The sequence below is a fragment of the Aotus nancymaae genome, unplaced genomic scaffold (assembly GCF_030222135.1).
Source record: "Aotus nancymaae isolate 86718 unplaced genomic scaffold, 86718_ANA_hifiasm-v0.15.2.pri h1tg000058l, whole genome shotgun sequence".
Taxonomy (NCBI): domain Eukaryota; kingdom Metazoa; phylum Chordata; class Mammalia; order Primates; family Aotidae; genus Aotus; species Aotus nancymaae.
The window spans coordinates 6,696,948-6,714,775 of record NW_026988472.1 but is presented as its reverse complement, the minus strand read 5'-3'; the positions used below and the strand labels follow the sequence as shown (position 1 = coordinate 6,714,775).

The 17,828-nt window shown below is 47.5% G+C and overlaps 1 protein-coding gene across 4 annotated transcripts in view; it reads right to left on the bottom strand.

Moving 5' to 3' along the window:
* The window catches only part of IQSEC2 (IQ motif and Sec7 domain ArfGEF 2), an 87,700-nt gene that overhangs the window by 27,199 nt on the left and 42,673 nt on the right, over positions 1–17,828 (bottom strand). Inside the window, exon 3 of one of the 4 annotated variants that reach the window (XM_012477283.3) lies at positions 6,588–7,315. The exons of the other annotated variants lie outside the window; for them this stretch is intronic. Coding sequence (XP_012332706.1) covers positions 7,216–7,315 — 100 coding nt within the window. The 3' untranslated portion in view covers positions 6,588–7,215. Of the gene's footprint in view, positions 1–6,587; positions 7,316–17,828 lie in introns of those variants that run through there. 4 annotated transcript variants of the gene reach the window in all.

Here is a 17,828-nt window from a genome sequence, read left to right as displayed (position 1 = left end):
TGTTGGCGTGCACCTGTAATCCCAGCTACTCGGGAGACTGAGATAGGAGAATTGCTTGAACCTGGAAGGCGGAGGTTGCAATGAGCAGAGATTGTACCACTGCACTCCAGCCTGGGACAACAGAGCAAGACTCCGTCTCAAACAATAACAACAAAATACTGTACTAACCTATTTCATTCTATCACTGAAACACTTCCACAGCACCATGTAACTTACTCAACAAACAACAACTGAGCATCTTCTGTATGCCAGGCACAGTGCTGGGCACTGGAAATATACTAGTGAGCAAAATGCACAAGAGTGTTTTCAGGGAGGTGACGTTGTAGTGAGGGAAGCAGACGATCAAGAAAGAAACAAGTAAATATATCCTGCCATTTTAGGGGTGAAGTGCTAGGAAGAAAATAAAGCAGATTGTGAAAAGGTGCTGTTTGACATGTGATGGTCAGGGGAGACCTTTCTGGAGCAATGGCATATAAACAGAGTGCTGATGGAAGTGAGGGTAAGCTGCGTGGCAAAGGCAGTAGCAGTCCAGAGAGAGGGTACAGCCAGTGCAAAGGCCCGGAGGTAGACCTGTGTCTGGCATGTTTGAGGAACAGTGAAGAGGCCAGTGTGGCCAGAACAGAGTGAATGAGAGGAGATAGGATAAAAGATCAGAGAGGTCATGGGGGCCAAATTAGAAAGTGCATGAGCCTACAATAAAGACGTTGGCTTTTGCTTTGAGGTGAGCAGAGGAGGGACATGATCTAACGTGGGTGTTCCAGGAATCGGCAGCCACGGGATAACCTTCAACTTCCTCACCATGGCCATGGATGGCTCTCCTGACTTGACCTTCACCTCATATCTCTGTCCCACTTCCCCAACCTGGCTATCTCCTGCTCAGCCTTCACCACTCAGCTCAGGTGTGCCTTTCCATGCCTGCCTGCCTCCTCCACACAGGGCGCCTTATGCCCCCTCCTCTTGGGCTGCTGTAGGGCCTCTAATTCCTAGGGCAAAGGCACTATTTAGTTCATTGAACCCTTGAAACGTGTTGAGGCAGGTACCATTAGCCTCATTTTATAGATGAAGACACTGAGCCTCAGAGAGGTGATATAAACTTGCTCAAGGTCACATAGCTATTAAGTAAAAAAGCTAGGCTTCCAACCCAGGTCCCAGGCTTTTCATGACCTCTTGCTGCCTCTCCTCACTCCCAGCTCTGTGCTGCCCCTGGCTCTGCACTCTTTGACAATTCCTCCCTTGAGAGCTCACCCCGTTTTGGTTGCAGAGGGAATAGTGGCAGGGAGGTCGGGCTGTCAGCACAGCCTCCCACAGAGGAGCCTAACAAAAAAAGGAGGGTGCTTGAGGGTGTCGGTTCTGACATCATATATACTGCTGAAGAAACAGTACTGGCGATGTGGGATCCCTCAAGTCAGAGCCCCCAAAACAATACTCAGGGACATGCTGATCACATGGAAAATCTCTCTTCTTTTCTCTCTCTCTCTCTCTCTCTCTCTCTGTCTCTCTCTCTCTCTCTCGCGCACACACACACACACACACAGAGCCTGCTGTAGAGTAAGATGCTGGGCAGGCTGAGGCTCAGGTCCTGACTGCCACTGACCAACTGTGTCAGCCCGGGCATGTCAGTTTCTCATCTGTGCAGGGCTCAAGCAAAATCAGTTCCCTCTTTAGATTCCTGGACTTCAGAAAGGGTCTGGGAGCCCCCTGTCTCTGGGCTCTTCCCAGCCAGGAGCAAAACATCTGCGTGTGCACACACACATTCACACACATGCACAGAGAGTTACAATAACACAGACACATCCAAAGGCAGACAAGCCTAGAAACAAAAACACATCCACAGACACATGAAAATAGACACAAACACATGCAGACATGCACATATACAGACACAACCACACACACACACTCGTGCCCATGTGCACTGTCTGCTGGGCTATTCTGTGGGGGAAATTGGAGAGCATCCTCTGCAGAGGGGGAAATAAGCTATGTTACACAAATAACCACAGTACAAAGCAGAAAGTTATCAGGGCTGGGGAACAGAGGAAGTGCTGGGGGAGTGCAGGAGAGAGATCCCTTCTGTTTGGGGGTGGTTGAGCAGAATAAAAATAAACTCGCACTTACTGCGCACCTTCCCTGTGTCAGGCATTTTCCACACATTATTTAATCTGCATGACAAACGTGAGGGAAGAATTAGGATTCCTATTTTGCAGATGAAAAAGAAGACTCCAAGAGGGGAAGTGACTGCCAAAGGTCTCAGAGCTAGCAAGTGGCAGGACAGGGATTTAAACCCCAAAGCTTGTGCTAGCTCCTCTGCTGCCTGGAAGGCTTCCTGGGGGAGGAAGCTTGTGGACTGGGTCTTGCCTAGGAGGAGTTGGTAGAGATGAAGAGTGAGGAAACCTTGTGTGCCAAAGCACTAATATGGGGAGAAGCAGTGTAGGATGTTCCACAGGGATCTGGGGCCGGCTTGCCCATGGCAGGGGCACTAACCCTCCCTGAATGCTGCTCCTAATGGGAGGTCTTCTCTCCCTCCTTCCCTTTATTGGCACTGCCCGGAGCCAGGCAGCCAGCAGGGGATGGGATCAGGATGCAGTTGCCATGGAAACGAATGGGGGCTGTTGCCATGGATATCATAAGATGAGGGCAAGAGGAAGCTAGGGATGGTGAGGACTATCCCCATGACAACTTAGGTGGCGGTGGGGTGGGGGCGCGGAGGGGGGGGCCGGGATGGACCGGAAGTAGAGACGAGAAAACAAGACGAGGAGGTCATTGTACCTGGATGGGGCCAGCCGGGGGGCTTTGGGTTCTGGAAGGAGCAGACTGGGCCAGGAGACTGGACCCAGTGGCAGGGGAGGGAGGAGGTGGGGAACTGCAGCCACCTCTCCCTCCAATATTTCTTCTGCAAACTAGTTCTGCTGCCCAATCCCAGTGTCACAGGAATTCTAAGCCCGAGCCCAGCCTGACTTGGCACAGGAACTGACAGGGGAGAAGGAAACCTTCAAAGGAGCTGAGCTGACTGGGTATGCAGTGGGCATACACAGGCTTTGGGAGCGCACAGAGCTGGGTTTGAATCCCAGCTCTGCTGCTGTGCAGCCCTAAAAATAATAGTTGTCATTTATTGAGTTGTCATTTTGCTGGGCCGAACAACTCTGCAAGGTCTGGGTTGTTCTCTCTGAGGACAGCACAGATGATGAAACTGAGGTACAGAGAGATGAAGCCAGCTGTCCAAAGCCTCCAAGCTCGGCACTGGTGGAGCCAAGATTCAAACAAAAAATGTATCTGAACACAAAGCTCGTGCTCTTACCACCACCCCACCCTCTGCCCCAAGGCACTACTGGACCTCCAAGGTCCAGTCCTTGCATTCTTCATCTCCACGTGCCTTCCCAAAGTGGCACGCAAGGGATCGGATGCTGGGTAAATATTTGTGGAGTGGGTGAATGAGGAAGCAAGCCAGGAGGAAGCAGGAAAGACTGAGGTTAGATGGAAGAAGCTCCCACTTCAAGAGCAATGACTCATGGATGTGGCTGGCCAAGGTTGGTAGGCAACGCACAGAGCTGGGATGGACTGGGAGGACTAGGCTTTATGTATCATCCAATCCCACAGACCCAGATGGAGGCCCAGAGAGTCAAAGTGACTTGCCCAGGGTTGCACAGGACAAGAATCCCCCTCACTTCTAGGCCAGCAGCCCATTCTTAGCTTCAGAAGCCCCTCTGAATCTGGCCTCCCATCCCTCACCTCCCACCCTGCCCTGTAAGCTCCTAAATGTCATAGGCAACAGCAGGCTGCTTGCAATTCCTAGTCTATGGCAAGTCGATCTACACCGCCAGGCCCGTGCTCATATTCTTCCTTTGTTTCTTCTGCCCAGAATGTCCTCTGTCTCCCCTTCACCCCCGGACTTGACCGGTCTTGGTGAGCTCATCTTCATCTTGCAGTACCCTGAGCAGGTTGATCCTTCTGAGAAGTCAATGCTGACTCACTCCTGCCCCATGCAGAACAGACAGGGTCAGTGACTCCCTCCCCTGTGTCTTGTGCATACCTGTATGTCACAGTCAGTCTTTCTCCCTGGCTAACTCGTGATTCTCTCTTAAAGTGTCTGTCTCCCACCCTACACCCCCCTCCTGTTTCCCAAGGGCAGCGGCTCAGTATGATTCACCTTTGCGGACCTATGGCACTCATGCTAGGGCTAAGCACACCTCAGTTGCTCAGCAGCCACCGTGGGTCCTCTAAGACCACAGGTAGAAGTCACGTGTGTCTGTGTGTGTGTGTGACCATCCTGCCTGACAACTGTCACCCTAAAGGCCACAGCCTCACATGCTTAAAAGCCACCCACACTAAGCCTTGTGATTACATCCACCAGACACGCACATCAAGCCTGCCAGGTGCATGAAGTTACCACTTCACACAATCAACCTCACACTCAGAATTCCTCGCACCCAGTCTCACATCATCACATTTCCTCAGCTCCGCAGCAGTGTGCACAGTCTCTCATGACTGTGAGACCTGCAAAGCCTAGTGCAAAGACAAGCGGGAGGGTGCCCGGGCACATGGAGGCCATGCGTGCACACATATTTCTCTGACGGATGATCAAAACCCCGCCCCCTTCCCATAGCACAAGCCCTCTGCCCAATTCAGCCAATTCAGTTGCCCACAGCTCAGGATGGCCATCTGACCCTGACTTGCCCCCCTCCCTCCATATAGTTGAACCCCTGTCGCCACCCCTTCAGCAGAAGGGTAGAATGGTCTCCTCCTCCCCAGCCCCAGGTCATCTACATTCACACACCTTGGAGAGCCAGGTGAACAGAGTAACGTACCCACCATTCCCCCGCATGACCCTGGAGCTCTCCCCAGGTTTTTGTCTATGCGGTTCCTGCCTCCTGGAATGCCGTCTCACCCCTTGCCACCAATTCAAACCCTTACCAGTCTTCAAGGCACAACTCTTGCACCTCTTCCTCCAGCAAGCCCTCCTGGACACCATACCTCCCCACCCACCTTGACATCTCCTTCCTCTTTAGGCCAGGAACAAAACGTGCTCATCACTGAAGCCATTCCTGTCCAATCATTTCAACCCTTTGCATCCTTCCTACTTTCCCAAAGGATTTCTCATCTCCCACCTCCCCTGGGAGATGGAGAACTCACAGGGGACACAGCCACCGTCTTATTTAAAAAAAAAATCTTTTTGTAGAGATGGGGTCTCACTATGTTGTCCAGGCTGGTCTCAAACTCCTGGCCTCAAGCCATCTGCCTGCCTCAGCCTCCCAAAGGGCTGGGATTACAGGTGTGAGCCACCACACCCGGCCTCTGTCTTACTTTGGATCCCTCACAGTATTTAGCGTCACGCCTTGTACCCAGTAAGGGCTCAAGCAATGCTTTGTTGGGTAGAATGAGGAAGAGTAAATAAGGGAGGGAGGCAGGGAGGGAGGGGAGAAATAAATGAGACTTTGAATGAGTGAATGAGTAGATGAGTTGAGCGAGTGAAGAAATCATGAGGGAAGGAGGTGAGGTTCTAGAAAACCTGGAGGTTCAATGTGATGGGGATGCTGAAGGGAGGGAGGAAAGAAAAGACAGGAGAAAACTCTCACCTGGGCCTTAATCAAAACAAGAGCCACCAATCACGGCACACTTGCCCCACAGTGCACCAGCCCCTATGCTGGGCTCGTTGTGTTCTTTCTTGCTAATCTTCATGACAACCCAGAGAGGTAGATATATTCTCACTGTACTCAGGAGGAAAACAAAGCTCAAGGAGAAGAGAAAACTTGCTCAAGGTTATACAGATGTAAGTGGCAGAACCGGAAGGTAAACTCAGATTTGTCTAACACCAAAGGCTCAGAGAGGGAAAGTCAGAGGTATGACCCCACTTTGGGGTTTCCCGGCTGTGCTCCTAACACAGACACATCATGGAAGGTATGAGTCCTACAAACCCATAAAGGACATCTTCCACCCTCCAGCTGACAGCCTCTAGGAAGTCTTAGAAGCAGCCTCTGGCCAGGCGCAGAGAATATTTAAGGTTGTTGCACCGGGGGGAAATGCCTTCCTCTCAGATTCAGATCCCTAAAGTTGTAGAATCAGAACCTTAAAAGTAAACGCTCAAGGAATCTTAACATTGCAGAATATTAAAATTGCATCATCAGAATTTGTTCAAATGGTAGAATTATGCAATCTTAAAACCACAGGATTGGAGAATCCGAAAATCACAGCATTGTAGAAACAGAAATCACAAAATTGCAGTGGAAGGTGTCACTGAATCACTGTATATTAAATTCATATAATTATAGCTTCTTAAAACTGTAGCATCTTAGATTCACAGAATGTCACAGCTGGAAGAGCCATTGGAGACCTTCTAATCCAACCCTTCTCCTTTTTACAGATGGGGAAACTATGTGTCAGAGAGGTCATGCGACACATCCAAGGTTAGCCTGCCCGTGTTAGGAGTCATTCACGCATTTATTGAGTGCCTCTTGGGTGTTGACAAAACCACAAATCAAACCCTACTCTCTTTCCCGGCCCTTGTTCCCAGCTCTGGATAGGAAAGAAGGCAAGGCCCTGGTGGGGATGGGAAGAGGGAAGTGGGGTTGGGTGGAATATACATCAGACAGAGAGAAGAGATCAGTTTTTATTGATGGAAATTCCTTTGTACACAGCAACACGCACTCTAAGAGGCCTTTTCCTCCTGATCATATTTACAGAGCACTATGGGAGTGGCAGAGGGCATGGGGTGAGGCCTTCAAGCAGTGGAGGAGATGGCAGCAATGGCCACAGTAAGGGAACAAACGACAGGGAACTAGGCAGGCTGGGTCCTGCCCTTGTCTGGTCCTCTGAGCCCTAGGCACCCTGCATCTCTGTTTGTGCTCACAGAGGACAGAGGTAGGTCCTTGGGATGTCATTTGGAGACCTCTCCAGGAGTGGTAGGCTCCAGGGTGCCCGGGAAGTGGGAGTGTGGGTATGGGAGGGTCCAGGTTCCAAGCTCCAAGCTCTGCTTCTCCCACATTTTAGTCGGACCTAGGGCTCCAACTCTCTTTAATTCAGGGGCTGGAGTCCAGAGGAGACAGCAGTGGGGATGGGAATTCCAAGAAGGAGGTTGGGGGAGGAAGGGGTACGATGCTTGCCCATCTGGTTCCTGAAGCAGGGGACAGGGTCTCATGGGGGATCTGCGGGGGGTGGGCAGGTTGAAGGAGGGGCTGGTTAAGGCTTTTGCTTCTGCATAGAAAATGGCCCTTGTCCTCTCAGTTACCGAGAGGAGGGACTACTGCACTCGGAGGCCGGACAGCAGAACTGGTGAGCGTCTTCCTCTTCCTCTTCCTCAGTCTCCTCCTCCTCCTCCTCTTCCCTGGGGCCAGGAAGGGCGGGGTAGAGGCCACAGGCGGCGGGTGACAGAGAGAGGCAGAGGCATTAGTTTGCAGAGCGGGGGAGATACGCGAAGGGCCAGGGCCGGAACCAGAAGGTGGGACTGGAATGGGGGTCGGGGTGGGGAGGCCAGTGTGATGGATTATCCAACTCAGTGTGGCTGGTCCCCTCCTGGGACAGCCCTCCCCCATACCCAGCCTGGGCTCAGTCTTAAGGTCACCCTCAGCGTTTATCAACTCCTTTTCTAACCCTGCCAGGTGGCTGACCCTCATTTTAATATAACAGGAACCTGCTCTCAGTTTGCACACATCATCTCACTTAGCCCCCACAACAGCTCTGCAGAGGAGCATTTGAGAGTTGAGGGAATTAAAGCTCAGAGAGGTTAGAGGACTTGCTCCAGGTCACACAGTTGGGTAAGTGGTAGAGTCAGGATCTGAATCCAGGGTTCTTGGAGCTCCAAGTCTCAGACTCATCCCACTAGGTCCTTCGGGTGAACTTGGCACTACCTCTAGAAACCCACCCTGCTCTTGAATGACAAGGATTTGTAGTTCCTGAAGGCTCAGGCTCAAGAAAATGGGAGATACTTAGCAGTGGAGTATGGAAAGCCCACAGCTTTGGAAGCAGACAGGCCTGGGTTCAAATCCCAGCTCTACAAGTGGTTCCAGGCTACATGCCCTTAAGCGCATTATTGCCACTCTTGGAGCCTCAGTCTCCTCGTCTGTAAAAATGGGGCTTGTGACGTGAACCTCCCAGGACTGTTGCAAGAACTAGAACGTATATCAAGCGCCTGGCAAACAACAGCAATGGGAACATGGTGGTGATTATTAACTACCCGTGAGCCAAATCTAATTCCCAAAGTGGCCGTCTGCCCACACAGAAGCAGCCACAGCAGTGGGAGAAGAGTCGCTGCAGGAACAACCACCTATCCCTAGGGGGCTGCTGAACAGTACCAGGGGCCAGGCTGCATGTGGCAGTCACTGGTGCTGGGCTACAGTTTCATATGGTGGATGGAAAGACAGTGGGACTAGGAGGGGACCAGGTGGCTTGGGAGTGAAAAGGCGGACCTTCTGGGGACAGACAAGGAAACAGTTACCCCCATTCCCAGACTCAGGGGATGCAGGAATTGTGGAATCCAGGAAACTGGAAGAATGGGAAGAGATGGGGAGGAACGCAGACAGGGAAGGGAAGGGAAAGGAAGGGAAGGCACTGCTGTCCATCTGACCGACAGACAAGCACACACGCACACACACACGCCTTTCTCAGACTCAGAGCTCCCTCTGACACATTGTTCCACAGACTTCCTGAATCAGCAAAATCACATGAAGCAGGGCGCAAGTCCTGGGCAAGTAGCCCTCCCTTTCTGAGTCTCCCATTCCTTGTCTATAAAAAGAGAGGAAAGATCCACACCTCTCGAGGCTGTCATGAGGAACAAATGACATTCCAATCCCAGCGCTCACTCCCTTCTTTTCCAGGCTAGACCACTGCTTCCTTTCCCCTAACACCGCGGTCACCTCCTGATTTCTTCTCCCTCCCCTCTTGAACCGCAATAGCCTCCCTAAAGCCCACCTTCAAGCATGCATCTCTTCTGCTCAGACACCCACTGCCTCCTGGATAAAGTTCAGGGTCCTCAAGCTGGCATTCAAGGCTTTCCCATCATCTGGCCTCACCAGGCCTTTTCTGTTAGGTGGCAAAAGCACAGGCTATGGAGCAAGATGGGTGACCTTGGGTCCATTTCTTCACCATTCCAGGACTCACTTTCCTTACCTGTAAACTGAGGAAATATCTATTCTGTAGGGTGCAGTGGGACTAAAGGAACTCAAGTATGTCCTAAGCAAGGCAACACTTACTACAACAGCCATTATAGTGGCATCCATGTTCCCTACTGACTCCTGTCCAGCCTTCATCAAGCTAGCTTGTTCATTATTCCATTAGCATGCCTGGCCTTTTCACAGCTCTTTGTGTGTGCTGATTCTGTTTCTTCCACTTAGAATACTCTTCCCTCTGCACAGATCTTTGCTTATTGCAATCCTGTCTGAATTTCCTGACCCAGCTCAAGTGCCGCTTTCTACAGGAAGTCCTAGCCAGAAGTACTCTCTGCTTCCTCCCAGCTCCAGCATTCGTGCCCTTGGTCAGGGCTCTCCATTTGTTGCTTTGAACTTTCCTGAAGTATTTCTTTCACCAATTCCCCCTCAATACCCTTGTATCCCACCACTACCACTGATTTGCTCCTCTGTAAGAAACAGAGGACCCTGTAGCATTTAAGGCCAGTCTCTCCACCTGGACTCTGGAGCCCATCCCCATTACCTCCTCCACAACAATCATCCCCTCTCCCTCCTGCATTTTCAACCTCTCCCCCTCTGTTGCCTCTTTCCTATCAACATTTATAGAAGCTCAAGTCTCTCCCATCTGGGAATAAAAACCCTCTATCTGCCCCCACATCCCCCTCTGTCCCTCTCTCCTCTTCACAGCTAAGCTTCTTCTTAAGAAACCCGTCTACACTGGCCATCTCCGCTTCACTTCGGTACCTCCCACGAGCTCTTCGACCCACTGCAATCTGCCTCATGCGCCCACCACTCCACAGAAGCTGTTCTGAGGAAGGTCGCCCAGGCCCTCCTGATGGTTGAAGCCAATAGACTGTCTTCCACCCTCGGCTTACTCCCTGCAGGCTGCAACATTTGACACTCTTAACAAGGCCCTCCTCTGCATGGCCCTTTCCTTCCTCTGCTTCTGTGAGCCCACTCACACTGCTTTTCCTCCTACTTCTCTGACCCCGCCCCCATTTCTTCCTGGGCTCCTTCCCTACGCGTTCTGCTCTGGTCCTCTTCTCTTTCATTCCACACTCTTTTTCAGTAATCTCATTCCCTTTCATAACTTCAGGTGTGGATCCCTCTCCTGGGTCCTGGACCCGTCGCGTGCCGGACAGCTCTACCAGGACAGCCCTTTGGGTAGGGACCTCTGACTCAGCATCTCACCACTGTCCTCAAGGCACCACCATTTATCCAGTCGCTTGAGCCCAAAACATACCTTGGAGTCACCCTAGATTCTTCCTGCCCCCTTAGCAAGTCAGTCACCAAATCCTGTGGACTCTACCTCCTAAATAGCTCTAAAAGACAGACTGTGATGTCACCTCTACCTCATCTTCTACTCCTCTCGCTCCTTCTTCAGCCTTTTCCCATCACACCGGTCTCCATGCTGCTCCTCAAACAGACCAAACACACTCTTGCCTCGGGGCCTTTACACCTGAGGTTCCTTCTCTCTGGAACATCGTCCCTGACAGGTACACAGCTCACTCCCTTGCCTCCTTCAAGCCTCTGCTCAAATACTGCCTCATCGGAGAGGCCCTCCCTCTCAAAAGGCACCCCAACATTCTCTACCTCATCACCCCAGCTTTATTTTTCTGTATAGCACTTAACATCAGACACACTCTAGACATTTAGTTGTCTATTTATTTATCTGTCTCACTCACTGTAAGATCCATCAGGACAGGCATCTGTTCTGTTCAGTGCTATACCCCTAGTGCCTAGCACAGTACCTGGCATTCAATAAACATTCAGTGAATGAATGAATCCAGTGCCAGCCCTGAACACCCCAACTCACGGCGAAGTCCAGCCTTGGTCATCTCCACCTCCTCCTCTCCCCGGTTACCTCTTCAGTCTCTGACGCCACTCCTCTCTTCCTTGGGATCACCTCTCAAATCCATCTCCTCTGCTCTATGCCCACGACCTTGGCTTCTCTCCCTCTTGGCCTCCTCCCTTATCTCCCTTCTAAAATGCTAATTTGGTCATGTCACTTTTCCTCTTTTCCTACTCAAGAACTGCTCATGGCTCTCCAGCTGCCTACCGAAAATAAAATAAAATAAAAAGCCTGTACTCTTCAGACAGCTGCTTGAGGTAACCCTGACCTCTGCACTCTCCAACGTCTGATTTCATCTTGCTCACTCCAGGCCTTTGTGCACACTGTCAGCACCTCCTCCTCCATCTCTACCTCTCAAAATCCTCATGGACCTTGAATGACTGACTCAAACACAACTTTCTTCAGGAAACTTGACCTGACTCACAAAGCAAAAGTAATTCCTCTGCAAAATCCACATGGAAATGAGTATTGCCAGTGTCATTCGGGATCTCTGAGAACTAAGAGTAGGATGGACGTTAGTAAATATGTCTGAGACCAAGGACTGTGGATGCTGGGTGAGCATTAATAGAGGTTCCCTTTTCCTCTTGCACTATAACACTGGCATGGACTCATGTCCCTCTGGCCCTCTGCTAACTTTCACTCGTCCTCACCTCTTCCCTTTCCCTCACTTTCTACATCCACAATAGTTTATGTCATCTGACACTTCTATTGAGTCTATCTCATTAATAACTCTCAAAGGATTTGGATTCTATAATTTGAAATTGAAATGCTTCTCAACAAATGGTGCTCACTGGAGTCGTGCAACACAGTAGCCCTGCTCGAATCCATTTCTTCTCTGCCAATACCCCAGTTTAGGCCTTCCAGCTGGTCTCCCTGCATACAACCCATTTTTCATACTGACTGCTAATGTGATATTTCTAAAACACAAATTTTACCAAATTACTCTCCTATTAGAATCCATTCAATTGACACTTTGTCACCAACAATATTGGTTCTCAACCTTTTTTGAGGGAGTGCAAACCCCTTTATGCATTTAATGAAAGCCATGGATCATCTCCTCCACCAAAAAATGCACATAGGTATATGCATGCAACATTTTGCATTCAATTTCAGGAGGTTCATGGGCTTCCTGAAGCTCATCTGAGACCCATGCACCCCAGGTTAAGAATTCTGGCCCTACCCAATAACATCCCGTTTCTTTTGCATATGCTATATGGTATTCCTTCTGCCTGGAATGCTCTTCCACACTTCACCCTTCTGTCCCTGGCTAACTCTTACTTAACCTTTAAGACTTAGCTCTTAGGCTGAGTTGACCTGTACCAGCCCCAGACAGGGCCAGATTCCTTCCTCTGGGCTTCCACATCTTTCAGTGTTCTCCTCTGTCAGGGCCCTTCTCAGTCTCCCTGAGTGACTGGGAACTCATGGAGGCAAGAACTGTTACCCAACAGAGACCCTGGTCATAGCAGTACTCCAGAATTATCTCCTGAAACGAACACTAATAATAATTACTCTTTCCTGAGTACCCATTATGTGCCAGCCACTTAAATTCTGAATGCATTCATCCGAATGATCTCAGCTACTCTTCAGTAAAAGAACCCCATGATGTTGGTGCTATTGAGTCCTGTTTAACAGATAAGGAACTAGGCTCAGAAATGTGAAGTGAGTTGGTCAAGGCCAGTCAGCTAGTGAGTGACAGAGTTGGGACTGAGATTGCCATGAATATCACGGCAAGTAGTGGCCCATCATGCCTCACTGTCCTGGACTGTGAGATTAGGAGGTGGCATCAGCAGACGAGGACTGAGAACCAGGGCCAGAACTCCCTACTTGGAATCCCTTTCCCAGGAACACCTACTCTTATTTTCCATCCTGCATCACCTTTATGCCAAGACCAAGCACCTGGTTCTCTCTTCGTATGATGCAACCCCTGCACCATGTACTCCTCCCAGCCTTCTCATCCCAAAGCCCTGCTATGGTCAGGCGCACTCTTTGCTCCAGAATCATCTCCAGATACACACAGCTTTGAGATCAAATCCAATCAAATGCTACACACTTGGCTAGGAGGAAAACAAGACACAGGTAGTCCCTCCTCTTCTAGAGCTGACAGTCACCCAGGAATCTTACATCCATTATCTCCAATCCTAAAGACAGCCCTGAGAGGTAAGTCGGCATTAGCCCCATTACACAGATGAGGAAACAGAGGCTCAGAGGGTAAATGACTTGCCCAGAGTCACCGAATTGGTAAGTGGCAGAACTCACACTTGAATAAAGGTACTGACTGAACTATTCTTCCCCTATGAGGTCATCCTGCTTGGAAGGGCCAAAGAGTGAACAAGACCATTTCTGGTGGAGGAAGGGAACGAAGACAAGCTAGCACTCTTTCAAGACTCAGTACAAACGTCCCCTCTAGTAGGAAGCCTTCCCAGATGGGGTTAAGAGCCCCTCATCTAGCAGCCTTCTGAGCCTACTTCTGTCCCATCTCAAACCACACTATGCTGGCATTGTCTATATGTCTTTCTCCCTTCTAGACTTGAGCTCCCTGACAGTAGGATCAGATTCATTCCAATTTTCCACCAAGGGCCAGCACAAGGCCTAATCTAAAGCAGGCAAGACAGAATGCTTGCTGAATGAGTGAGGTGGTATCTGAGCTAATTATCAAAAGGATCTGAACAAAATCTGAACAGCTGGATACAGGGAGAAGGTATAAAGGAGGAGGGAAATGAGTTAATAAAAGCAAGGAAATGGGACCAAGGAAAAAGGCCAGTAATTTTGAAATTATGCCAGGGTGTTCAAAATATGTTTTCATTGTTGTTATGGGGGTTTTATTTTCCTTACAAAAATGGGATCAACTATAAACGCTGTTCTGCAATTTGCTTTCTCTGTGTAACAGTGAGTCTTGTAGATCTTGCTGTGCGAGTATATAGAGATCTACCTTTTTCTTTGGATCTGCTGCAGAGTAATCCACAATGGGTATATCATGGACAAAGAGCTATTCCCTACTGACGGACATTTAGGTGATTTTCATTTTTCAGTATCACAAGCAATGCTGCACTGAACATCTCTGCATATGTCTCGAAGTATTCTTGAAGGTTAGATTCTTAAAAGTTGAACTTCTGGGCCAAAGGAAGGCACATTTTGTTTAAAGTGCCCATAAAAGCTATTCCCGTTACTTTAACATTTTTTCAGACTGGCTACAAATAAAGATGATCCCTACTCACATAATCTTGTCTTTCTTTTGAGAAGCGTATATCATGTACCTTTTAGTTAAGAGTTGGTTGAGAACGATATCCTACAAGGGCATGTGATAAACAGTTGCACAGTCTGGCTTATGTTTGCAGTTTGGATTGTGGCGTTTTAGAAAAGGCCTCTGGCTGGCCAAGTTGGGGTCCTTCTGGAAGCAAGAGCTTGGAGAAATCTAACTCCAAGATACGGTTCTCAGCATGGAAGAATACAGACATTTAGGATTCTGGTGGTAACTGACAAACCAGCCCCATAAAAAATGTTACCAATTTGCACAAGGTATCTGAGAGGTTCTGTTTCTCCAGAACCCTTCTGATATTTTTAATTTCGGTACCTAAAAATGGCACTTCATTGCTTTAGTGACATTTCTTTAACTATTAGTAAGCTTGAGCAGCTTTCCTCATTTGTTAGCTAATTGTCTATTTCTTCCCTGAATTGCCATATCATGTTATTTCTCCATTTTGAATGGGTTTTGTCTCTTTTTCTTACTAGTTTCCAGAAGGTGATATAGATACAGGCAGAGATATTAACCTTTTGCCTGATATCTGTGTAGCAAATACTTTCTCCTAGCCTGTTGTTTATGTTTTAATTTTGTGTATAGTATCTTTCCCCGCACAGAAGTTTTAAATTTTAATGAAGCTGAAATTATCATTCTTTATGTCATAGCTCATGGGTTTTTAAGTCATGCTCAGAAAGGCTTTCTCCACCCTAATATTATTAAAATATTCCAGATTTTTTTTTCTGGTACTTTTATGGCTGTATTTTTTTTTTTTTTTCTTCTTCTTCTTCTCCTTTGAGACAGTCTCCTTCGGTTGCCCAGGTTGGAGCGCAGTGGTGAGATCTTGGCTCACTGCGACCTCCACCTCCTTTGTTCAAGTGACTCTCCTGCCTCAGCCTCCCAAGTAGCTGGGGTTACAGGCACGTGCCGCCAGGCCCAGCTCATTTTTGTATTTTTGGCGTTTTGCCATGTTTCCCAGGTGGGTCTTGAACTCCTGAACTCAAGCAATCTGCCCGCCTCAACCTCCCAAAGTGCTGGGATTACAGAAGAGAGCCACCGCACCCGGCCTGTATTTGTTTTCATATGAAACAGGGATTTCACTTAAATGTTTTTACCAAATGGGTAACCAATAGTCCCATCTCATTTATTGACTCCCCACTGATTTGAGATGTCTTTTGTCATAAATTCCCATATGAACATGAGTTTATTTCTAAACTCCATTTTGTTTCATGTCTGTAGTCCTCTATTTCTTTGATGATAGAATATTTGTAATTATTGCAGCTTTATGGTAAGTCTGTATCTAACAAAAGAAGTCACCCTCGTTCTTTTTCAAATTTTTCTTAGTGATTCATGAACATTTACTCTTCCGAATGAACTTTAAACTGCAATCACTCAAGTTCCAAAGAAAATATCATTGAAATTTTAATAAGGAATGCAATGAACGTTTTGACCAAATTAGGAACAAATACCATTTTTACCACAGTGACTCTTCTCATCCAGGAACAAGATGTAACTTTGTGCCGGGCGCGGTGGCTCACGCCTGTAATCCCAGCACTTTAGGAAGCCGAGACGGGCAGATCAGGAGGTCAGGAATTCAAGACCAGCCTGACCAACAGGGGGAAACCCTGCTTCTACTAAAAAAACAAAAATTAGCTGGGCGTGGTGGCAGGCACCTGTAATCCCAGCTACTCAGGAGGCTGAGGCAGGAGAATCACTTGAACCTGGGAGGCAGAGGTTGCAATGAGCCAAGATCACCCCACTGCACTCCAGCCTGGGCAACAGAGTGAGACTCCGTCTCAAAAAAAAAAAAAAAAGATATAACTTTGTTTTACTCAAGACTTCTTACAGCCATTGATGAAATTTTATAGTTTTCTATAGACAAGTATTTCACATTTCTTGTAAATTCATAGGGGTTTTATAGAATTATTTTTTCTATTGTGAATGGGATATTTTCTGTTATGTGTTCTAATTACTTATTGCTGGTACTCAGAGAAGTTAATGGTTTGCATGTATATCTATCTGTGTCTACTCATTGCACTAAATTTTCTTCTTCTACTAATTTTTCACTTTATTCTCTTCAATTATCTAAGTAGACAATCATATTATCCTCAAATAATGCTAATTCTAACTCTGTCTTTCTAACATTTATACCATGTATTTCTTTTTTTAATTCCACTGGTTAAAACTTTTAGAAAAATATCGGTTAATAACAGCAATAGCCACCATCCTTATTTTGTTCCTGAATTTAATGGAAATGTATCTAGTACCTCACTGTTACATTTGATGATTCTCTTTGGTTTCTGATAAAAATTCTTTCCCAAGTTAAGGAAGTCTTCATGATTCCTAGCTTACTATATTAGTCATCTATTGCTGTGTAACAAACTACCCCAATATAGCAGAATAGATGTGTAATTTAATCAGATCACTTTTCAGCATTAATGGAGATTATATGATATTTTCTCTTTAATCTCTTAATACAATAAATTACAATAACATGTACTAATGTTGAACAATCTCTGCACTCTTGGGGCAAACCTTCATTTGTCATAATATATTTTTCTTTTAATACACTGATGGATTCCACTTGATAATCTTTTATTGAAAATATTTGCTGCTCTATTAATATGTGGCATTAGGCTATAGTTTGCTTCTTATTTCGTTTAAACCTGTCTAGTTATACTAGCCTTATAGAATGAACTGGGAAGCTATCTGTGTTTTCCTATTATCTGATCTTTCAAGATCTGCTAGAATTTCCATCATACCAGAACTTCCAGAATACCAACTGGACCTGGTACCATTTCTGGGGAGAAAATTGTGACCATCTTTTCAGTTTCTTCCATAGTTTTCCATTTTATTCAGGTTTCCTACCACTCCTTAAGTCACTTTAGTAATTTACATTTTCCTAGAAAACCACCCAATTCATCTATATTTTCATATTTACTGGTATAAAAGTATATCCAATTATTATTTTTTGAGATGGAGTCTCAACAACAGGCTGGAGTGAAGTGGTGCAATCTCAGCTCACTGCATCCTCCGCCTCCCAGGTTCAAGCGATTCTCCTGCTTCATCCTCCCAAGTAGCTGGGATTACAGGCACGCACCACCATGCCTGGCTAATTTTTGTATTTTCAGTAGAGATGGGGTTTTGCCATGTTGGCCAGGCTGGTCTTGAACTCCTGACCTCAGGTGATCCACCCGCCTTGGCCTCCCAAAGTGCTGGGATTACAGGCATGATCCACTGTGCCCGGTCAATATTTTCTTATAATAACTTTTTAAAAATCTGTTTAGAACCTTTGGTTAAATCCCCTTCCTTATATCTTATTTTATTTATTTATTTATTCATTTAGCCTTTTTCTTTTTCTTTTTTTTTTTTTTTTTTTGAGACGGAGTTTCGCTCTTGTTACCCAGGTTGGAGTGCAATGGCGCGATCTCCGCTCACCGCAACCTCTGCCTCCTGGGTTCAGGCAATTCTCCTGCCTCAGCCTCCCAAGTAGCTGGGATTACAGGCACGCGCCACCATGCCCAGCTAATTTTTGTATTTTTAGTAGAGACGGGGTTTCACCATGTTGACCAGGATGGTCTCGATCTCTTGACCTCGTAATCCACCCGCCTCAGCCTCCCAAAGTGCT